Here is a 9587-nt window from a genome sequence, read left to right on the forward strand (position 1 = left end):
CTCTGAGCACCAAGACCCCCCCCAGACTCCCGTATGAACCCCCAAACTTTGGGTCTTGAGGGGGCTCTGAGGATCCTCAGGTGTTTGGGGGTGTCAGGAGGGGGGGGGTCCCAGGCTTTTGGGGGGGTCCTGGTGCTATTGTGGGGTGATGCTGGGGATTTTGGGGACTCCTGGGATTTTGGGGGGTCCTGGGGGCTCCCAGGATTTGGGGTGTTCTAGGGGGGCTTCTAGGGGGGTCCCCAGGATTTGGGGGGTCCTGGGGGAGATCTAGGGGCTCCCCAAGATTTGGGGGGGTCCTGGGGGGGAGGGGAGTCCTTGAGGTGTTTTGGGGGGGCTCTGGGATTTGGGGGGTTCATGGGAAGAGTCCCAGGATTTGGGGGAGTCCTGGTGCCATTGTGGGGTGATGCTGGGGATTTGGGGGCCCCCAGGAATTTGGGGGGTCCTGGGGGCTCCCAGGATTTGGGCTGTTCTAGGGGGGCTTCGAGGGGGGTCCCCAAGATTTGGGGGGTCCTGGGTGGGGGGGGGAAAAGTCCTGGAGGTGTTTTGGGGGGGCTCTGGGATTTGGGGGGGTTTATGGGGGGACTCCCAGGATTTGGGGGAGTCCTGGTGCCATTGCGGGGTGATGCTGGGGATTTGGGGGACCCCTGGGATTTTGGGGGTCCTGGGGGCTCCCAGGATTTGGGGTGTTCTAGGGGGGTTTCTAGGGGGGTCCCCAGGATTTGGGGGGTCCTGGGGGAGGTCTAGGGGCTCCCCAAGATTTGGGGGGGTCCTGGGTGGGGGGAGAGTCCTGGAGATGTCTTGGGGGGGCTCTGGGATTTGGGGCGTTTATGGGGGGAGTCCCAGGATTTGGGGGGTCCTGGTGCCATTGTGGGGTGATGCTGGGGATTTGGGGGACCCCAGGGATTTTGGGGGGGTCCTCACCCGCACGAGCAGCCGCACTCGGAGGGGCACCCCGGGTTTGATCCCCCGTGAACGCTCATTGAACTCCTGGCAAAAGGCGCCGATCGGGACCCCCCGCTGTGGAAAATGGGGGGTCAGGCACCCCAAAAACCCACTGGGAACCCCAAAAAACCCACTGGGAACCCCCAAAACCCGCCGGGAACCCCCCAAAACCCATCAGGACTCCCAAAACCCATCAGGACCCCCAAATACCCACTGGGAAGCTCTGGGAACCCCCAAACCCACCGGGAACCCCCAAAACCCACCTAGAACCCCCAAAATCCTACTGGGAACCCCCAAATCCAATGGGACCCCCCAAAATCCTACTGGGAACCCCCAAATCCAATGGGACTCCCCCAAAACCCACCGGGAACCCCTAAAAGCCATTGAGAACCAACTAGGAACCCCCAAACCCACCAGAACCCCCCAAACCCACTGGGACCCCCAAAATCCACCGGGAACCCCAAAATCCTACTGAGAACCCCCAAAACCAGCCAAGAACCCCCAAAATCCTACTGGGAACCCCCAAAACCCACCGGGAACCCCAAAAAAGCCATTGGAAACCAACTGGGAACCCCCAAACCCACGGAGACTCCCCAAAATCCTACTGGGAACCCCCAAAATCCACTGGGAACCAACTGGGAACCCCCAAACCCACCGGAACCCCCCAAACCCACCGGGACCTCCCTTGGGAACCAACCAGGACCCCCCAGGAACCCCCAAACCCACTGGGACCCCCCAAAACCCACCGGGACCCTCCCTGGGAACCAACCGGGACCCTCAAACCCACCGAGACCCCCCAAAAACCCACCAGGACCCCCCCCCCGGGACCAACGGGCCGTACCTGCCCCAGCACGGGCCCGAGCGGAGGCCCCGGGGCCGCCCCCCCCGCCGGGACGAGCAGCCGGAGCGGCCGCGCCTGCGGGAGCGGGAGAGAGCGAACCGAACGCACCGAGCGGGACATGGCGACTGAGGCGGCGCCGCACGCCATTGGCTGAAAGGGAAGGGGGCGGGGCTGCGTCAGCGGAGCGCGGCAGGGGATTGGGTGGAAAGGGAGAGAGGGGTGGGGGGAAAGGCGAGGAGCGCGGTGGGGGATTGGATGAGAGGGAGAGGGGCGGGGCTAAGAGGGGGCGGGGCTGTGTGAGGGAGCGCGGTAGTCGATTGGGTAGAGGGGGAGAGGGGCGGGGATAAGGTGGGAGCGCGGCAGGGGATTGGGCTGAGAGAAAGAGGGGCGGAGCTGCGGCGGGGCGGGGCTGCGTGAGGGAGAGCGGAACGGGATTGGGCGGGGGGGGGGAGAAGGAGGGGGCGGGGTTGTGTGAAGGAGCGCGGCAGCGGATTGGGTGGAGGGGAAGGGGCGGGGCTGCGTAAGGAGAGCGCGTCGGGGGATTGGGTGGAAAGGGAGAGGGGCGGAGCTTCGGCGAGGGCGGGGCTGCGCGGGGACACGGTGGGGAACGCAGCACTGGATTGGGTGGAAGGGGAGAGGGGCGTGGCTGCGGTGGGGAGCGCGGCGGGGGATTGGCTGAGAGGGAGATGGGCGGGGAAAAGACGTGGGCGGGGCCGTGTCAGGAGGCGGAGTCAAGTAAGGAAGCCCGGCAGCTGATTGGGCGGCGGGGGAGAGGGGCGGAGCTGCGGCGGTGAGCGCGGCAGAGGATTGGGCAGTGAGGGAGAGGGGCGGGGCTGCGCCAGGGGGCGGAGTCACACAAGGGAACGCGGCAGGGGATTGGGGCGGAGCCAAGAGGGGCAGTGCCCACCCCATGGCTTACCATATATAGTAAGGGGGAGCAAAGTGTGGGCGTGGGCTGCAGGAGGGGGGCGTGGCCAAGCTCCATGCCCATATATGGGCGTGGGGGCGGAGTCTCCGGGAAGGAGGAGGGAGCAGGACTCAAGGACACTCACCCTCAGGGGACCCAGGCGTCCGGGAGGGACCCAGGAGTTCGGGGCGGACCCAGGCGTCCTAGGGGGGGGGTGGGGAGGGAGAAGGGGGCGTGTCCTCACGGCTCCGCCCCTGCCCCTCGCCCTCCCCCGCGCCTCCCGCAGCCTCCGCAGCACTTCTTCCCGCGACCCCGCCCTGCAGGTCAAGGGTCAGAGGTCACCGAGGGAGGGGTCACAAAAGGTCAACACGCCCCCTCCCCCTCTTGCCCCCCCTCCCCCCCCCCTCCCCCCCCCCCGAAACCCAGAACTCCCCAAATTTCCATGATCAATGTGGGGACCCCCCATATTCCACCCCCAATATTAGGGTCTCCTCCAACCCGTGGTCCCGCCCCCATGCTTGACCCCGCCCCATGCCCCTGGCCCCGCCCCCCTTGTTCTGGCCCCACCCCCAGCTCTCCAAACCCCGCCCCTATCACATGGCCCCGCTCCCAGTTTCTGGCCACGCCCACTGCTCCCAAAACCCGCCCTCAACCCTGGCCCCCGCCCCTACGTTCCTGGTCCTGCCCCCAGCTCTTGGCTCCGCCCCCCAGCTCACATAACCCCGCCCCCTGGTCCCAGGCCCCGCCCCCAGGTTCTTGGCTCCGCCCCCAGCTCCCATAACCCCGCCCCCTGGTCCCAGGCCCCGCCCCCAGGTTCTTGGCTCCGCCTCCAGCTCCCATAACCACCCGCCCCCTGGTCCCAGGCCCCGCCCCCTCGCTCTTGGCTCCACCCCCCACCGGCTCCGCGCTCTCTCATAGGCCGCTCGTAGCTCCCGGTCCCGCTCGTCCAGGAACTCGGCGTGAGCTCCGGCCACGTACCTGCGGACCCAGGCGTTCGGGAGGGACCCAGGCGTCCGGGGGAGGAACAACCCCCCCCCCCCCCCCATACACACACCCCCCTCCAATTCCCACACAGGGACCTCGGCCTGAACTCCTGGGTCCCCCCTGAACTCCTGGGTCCCTCCGAACTCCGGGGGTCCCTCCCAGACACTGGGGTCCCCTCCCCGAACTCCTGGGTCCCTCTCCGAACTCCTGGGTCCCTCCCTACACTGGGTCACCTCCCAAACTCCTGGGTCCCCTCCCGAACTCCTGGGTCCCTCCCAGAACTCCTGGGTCCCTCCCCCGAACTCCTGGGTCCCCTCCCGAACTCCTGGGTCCCTCCCCAAACTCCTGGGTCCCTCCCCCAAACTCCTGGGTCCCTCCCGAACTCCTGGGTCCCCTCCTCAAACTCCTGGGTCCCCTCCCGAACTCCTGGGTCCCCTCCCAGAACTCCTGGGTCCCTCCCCGAACTCCTGGGTCCCCTCCCGAACTCCTGGGTCCCTCCCCGAACTCCTGGGTCCCCCCCGGACGCCTGGGTCCCCCCGGACGCCTGGGTCCCACCTGTAAGCCAGTGCGTGTCCAGCAGCTCCCAGTGCTCCCACTAAGAGGACAAAGCCCCAGCAGGCGGTGGGGGGGGGGCCCGCGGGGGCGCCCGGGGGGGGCGGAACTGCTGCCAATAGCGGCTGTTGGGGTCCGACCTGGGGGGGGGCAGCAATCATGAGACCCCCCCCCAGCACCCATGGGACCCCCTGGGACCCCCCAGCACCCATAGAGACCCACAGGGACCCCATAGAACCCCCCCAGCACCCATTGGACCCCATAGGACCCCCCGGCACCCATAGAGACCCCACAGGGACCCCATAGAACCCCCCCCAGCACCCATTGGACCCCATAGGACCCCCCGGCACCCATAGAGACCCACAGGGACCCCATAGAGACCACCCAGCACCCATGACCTCCCCAGAACCCCCCTGACCCCCCCAAGGATCCCCCAGCACCCACAGGTCCCCATGGGACCACCCCCAGCACCCATTGGACCCCATAGGACCCCCTGGCACCCATAGAGACCCATAGGGACCCCCCCAGCACCCACGGCCTCCCAGAACCCCCCTGGCCCCCTGCACTCATAGGACCCCCAGCACGCATAGGACCCTATAGGACCCCCGCAGCACCCATAGGACCCCATAGGACCCCCCGCACCCATAGAGACCCATAGGACCCCCCCAGCACCCATGGCCTCCCCAGAACCCTCCTGAACCCCCAGCACCCATAGGACCCCATAGGACCCCCCCAGCACCCATTGGACCCCCCCAGCACCCATTGGACCCCATAGGACCCCCCTAGCACCCATAGGACCCCATAGGACCCCCCCAGCACCCATAGGACACTCAGCCCCCATAGAACCCCATAGGACCCCCCCAGCACCCATTGGACCCCATAGGACCCCCCACACCCATAGGACCCCATAGGACCCCCCCAGCACCCATAGGACACTCAGCCCCCATTGGACCCCATAGGACCCCCTCAGCACCCATAGGAACCCATAGGACCCCCCTCAGCACCCAGAGAACCCCATAGGACCCTCCTGCCGCCCAAGACTCCCGCAGCACCCATAGGACCCCCCCAGCACCCATAGAACCCCATAGGACCCCTCCAGCACCCATAGGAACCTATATGACCCCCCTGCACCCAGAAGACCCCATAGGACCCCTCCAGCACCCATAGGAACCCATAGGACCCCCACACACCATTGGACCCCTTCAGCACCCATAGGACCCCCCAGCACCCAGCACCTATAGGAACCCATAGGACCCCCCCCGCACCATTGGACCCCTTCAGCACCCATAGGACCCCCCCTCGCACCCATAGGAACCCATAGGACCCCCCCGCACCCATAGGAACTCCCGCACCCATAGGATCCCCCAGCACCCATAGGAACCCATAGGATCCCCCCGCACCCATAGGACCCCCCCAGCACCCATAGAACCCCATAGGACCCCCCCAGTCCCCATCGGAGCCCATAGGACCCCTCCAGCACCCATAGGAACCTATATGACCCCCCTGCACCCAGAAGACCCCATAGGACCCCTCCAGCACCCATAGGAACCCATAGGACCCCCCCCAGCACCCATAGGACCCCCCCAGCACCCATAGGAACCCATAGCAGCCCATTACCGCGGGGGGCTCTGCGCGCGGTGGGCGGGGCCTGCGGGCGGTGGGCGGGGCCGGTGGGCGGGGCCTGCGGGCGGTGGGCGGGGCCTGGGCTGGCTCAGGGCCCCATAGGCCTCAGCGAGCAGCAGGAACCGCCCGTGGCGGGAGGGGTCAGAGGGGTCACCGTCCGGGTGAACCTGCGGGCAGGACGCCTGGGTCCCTCCCGAACTCCTGGGTCCCTCCCAGGTCCCTCCCAAACTCCCAAGTCCCTGGGCCACTCCTGGGTCCATTCCCGGACGCCTGGGTCCCTTCCCGCACTCCTGAGTCCCTGGGGCACTCCTGGGTCCCTTCCCGAACGCCTGGGTCCCCTCCTGGATGCCTGGGTCCTGCCTGGGTCCCTCCTGCACTCTTGAGACCCTGGGGCACTCCTGGGTCCCCTCCCGGACGCCTGGGTCCCCTCCCGAACTCCTGGGTCCCTTCCCGAACTCCTGGGTCCCTTCCCGAACTCCTGGGTCCACTACTGGATGCCTGGGTCCCTCCTGCACTCCTGAGTCCCTGGGGCACTCCTGGGTCCCTTCCCAAACGCCTGGGTCCCTCCCCGAACTCCTGAGTCCCTGGGGCACTCCTGGGTCCCTTCCCAAACGCCTGGGTCCCTCCCCGAACTCCTGAGTTCCTGGGGCATTCCTGGGTCCCTCCCCGAACTCCTGAGTTCCTGGGGCATTCCTGGGTCCCTTCCCGAACTCCTGGGTCCCACCCATGCTCCTGAGTCCCTGGGGCACTCCTGGGTCCCTTTCCCGGATGCCTGGGTCCCTTTCCCGGATGCCTGGGTCCACTCCCGGATGCCTGGGTCCACTCCCGGATGCCTGAGTCCCTGGGGCACTCCTGGGTCCCCTCCCGAACTCCTGGGTCCCCTCCCGAACTCCTGGGTCCCCTCCCACACTCCTGAGTCCCTGGGGCACGCCTGGGTCCCCTCCCGGACGCCTGGGTCCCTTCCCGAACTCCTGAGTCTCTGGGGCACTCCTGAGTCCCTTCCCGAACTCCTGGGTCCACTCCTGGATGCCTGAGTCACTGGGGCACTCCTGGGTCCCTTTTCCGCACTCCTGGGTCCCCTCCTGGATGCCTGGGTCCTGCCTGGGTCCCCTCCCGAACTCCTGGGTCCCCTCCCGAACTCCTGGGTCCCCTCCCGAACTCCTGGGTCCCCTCCCGAACTCCTGGGTCCCTCCCGAACTCCTGGGTCCCTAGGACATTCCTGGGTCCCCCTCCCCCGCCCTCCTGGGTCCCCCTCCCCCGCCCTCCTGGGTCCCCCTCCCCCACCCTCCTGGGTCCCTCCCCGCACTCCTGGGTCCCTCCCAGTCCCCCCAGTGCTCCCAGTTACCTCTTTGCACCGGGCCAGGAAAGCGGCGCGGATCTCGGCGGGGGAGGCGCCGGGGGGGACCCCCAGGATGGTGTGGGGGTCGGGCGGCCCCGCCCTGCGGGGACCCAGGCGTTCGGGAGGGACCCAGGAGTGCCCCAGGGACCCAGGAGTTGGGGGGGGGGGGGGGGGGACTCAGGAGTGCCCCAGGGACCCAGGAGTTCGGGAGGGACCCAGGAGTTCGGGGGGGGATCCAGGAGTTTGGGGGACCCAGGAGTGCCCCAGGGACCCAGGAGTTCGGGGGAACCCAGGAGTGCCCCAGGGACCCAGGAGTTCAGGGGGGGGACCCAGGAGTTCGGGAGGGGACCCAGGAGTTCGGGAGGGGACCCAGGGACCCAGGAGTTCGGGGAGGGGGACCCAGGAGTTCAGGAGGGACCCAGGAGTTCGGGAAGGGACTCAGGAGTTCAGGGGAACCCAGGAGTGCCCCAGGGACCCAGGAGTTCAGGGGGGGGACCCAGGAGTGCCCCAGGGACCCAGGAGTTCAGGAGGGACCCAGGAGTGCCCCAGGGACCCAGGAGTTCGGGGGAACCCAGGAGTGCCCCAGGGACCCAGGAGTTTGGGGGGGGACCCAGGAGGGACCCAGGAGTTCGGGGGGGGACCCAGGTGTTCGGGGGGGGACCCAGGAGTGCCCCAGGGACCCAGGAGTTCGGGGGGGGACCTAGGAGTTTGGGAGGGACCCAGGAGTTCAGGGAACCTAGGTGTTCAGAGTGACCCAGGAGTGCCCCAGGGACCCAGGAGTTCGGGGGGGGGACCCAGGAGTGCCCCAGGGACCCAGGCGTTCGGGAGTGGACCCAGGAGTTCGGCGGGGGGGGACCTAGGAGTGCCCCAGCGACCCAGGTGTTCAGAGGGGGGACCCAGGAGTTCGGGGAACCCAGGAGTGCCCCAGGGACCCAGGCGTTCGGGAGGGATCCAGGAGTTTTAGGGGGGGACCCAGGCGTTCGGGGGGGGGACCCAGGAGTTCGGGAGGGGACCCCGGAGTTCGGTGGTGGGAACCAGGAGTTTTGGAGGGACCCAGGAGTTCAGGGGAACCCAGGAGTGCCCCAGGGACCCAGGAGTTCGGGAGAGGACCCAGGCATTCGGGGGGGACCCAGGCGTTCGGGAGGGACCCAGGCGTTCGGGAGGGACCCAGGAGTGCCCCAGGGCTCTCACCTCCCACTCAGGTTTCTCCTGTTCAGCTCTTGTGGGGGGGAGGGGGTGGCCCAGGGGCCCTGGGGACATTAATTAACGCTTAATTAACGCTTAATTAACGCTTAATTAACGCTTAATTGACAATTAACACTTGAGAGTTAATTGAGCCTTAATTGAGACTTAATTAGCACTTAATTGACAGTTAATCGAGACTTAAAGTACATTTAATTTACACTAATTAACACTTAATTTACATTAATAATTAATTAGCATTTAATTGGCTCTTAATTAACACTCAATTGATACTTAAACGATACTTAATTAATGATTAATTACTAATCGACACCTAATTAACACTTAGTTGTCAGTTAATTACCACTTATTTGACACTTAATTACCCCATTGGTTGACAATTATCAATTAATTAGTGCTTAATTATTCCCTTGATTAACACTTAATTAACAATTAACCCTTAATTAACTTCTTATTAGTGCTTAATTAATATTTACTCTTAATTCCAACTGTCCCCAAACTGGAGCCTGGACCCGATTAACGCTCATTGACTCATTAATTGCCACTAATTAACATATTAATTAAGCGCTAATTAGTCGCTAATTGACCCGCCCGAGCTCCCATTGCCCCCAATTGGCGCTAATTAGTCGCTAATTAACCCCGCGCGGCCAAGGGATCGCTAATGAGTGCGGGGTGGGGGGTAATTAATGCTTATTTAACCATAATTATCGCTAATTAGCAGCAATTAACAGCAATTAATGGGAATAACGAGCCGCCCCCCCCGCCCGTTACCATGGCGACCCCGCCGGCCCTTTCCTCTTCCGGTCACGTGACCGCGCGGAGGCGGGAGGACCGAGGAGGGGGCGTTCGTGTCGTACCCCAGGCCTCACTCATTGGTTCCTATAGCGACGCTCTGCCCCACCGCCACCGGCACTTCCGCGCTCGTCGCCTCTTCCCACCCTCACTTCCGCTCCCTACCGGAAGTGTGGCATAACTCTGGGGGTATAAGGGCGGATGCCACACTCAACATGGCGCCAGCGGCACGCCCGCTTCCCGCGCGTCGCGCCGCCGCGACGTCAGTTCCGGCGGTTCGAAGCGCTATGGCGGGAGAAAGCGGCGGGAAGCGCCGTTTCGGGGGCCGCGACCCCTGGGGGTGAGTGGGGGGCACTTGAGGGTCCCATTGGGGTCTATGGGGCTGGGGGGGACCCATAGGAGGC

At 65.5% G+C, this 9587-nt stretch overlaps 1 protein-coding gene across 1 annotated transcript; it reads right to left on the reverse strand.

Moving 5' to 3' along the window:
• Positions 1-740: 740 nt before the first annotated feature.
• MRPL11 (mitochondrial ribosomal protein L11) lies at positions 741-9362 on the reverse strand (the record flags this gene model as incomplete). Its single annotated transcript, XM_080364452.1, has 7 exons — positions 741-809; positions 922-1017; positions 1784-1933; positions 2836-2893; positions 4230-4366; positions 7195-7288; positions 9349-9362. The coding sequence occupies 7 exons, from the start codon at positions 9360-9362 to the stop codon at positions 741-743; spliced, it is 618 nt and encodes a 205-aa protein (XP_080220578.1).
• Between the last annotated feature and the right edge of the window lie 225 nt (positions 9363-9587).

Source organism: Nesoenas mayeri (assembly GCF_963082525.1).
Source record: "Nesoenas mayeri genome assembly, contig: SCAFFOLD_161, whole genome shotgun sequence".
Taxonomy (NCBI): domain Eukaryota; kingdom Metazoa; phylum Chordata; class Aves; order Columbiformes; family Columbidae; genus Nesoenas; species Nesoenas mayeri.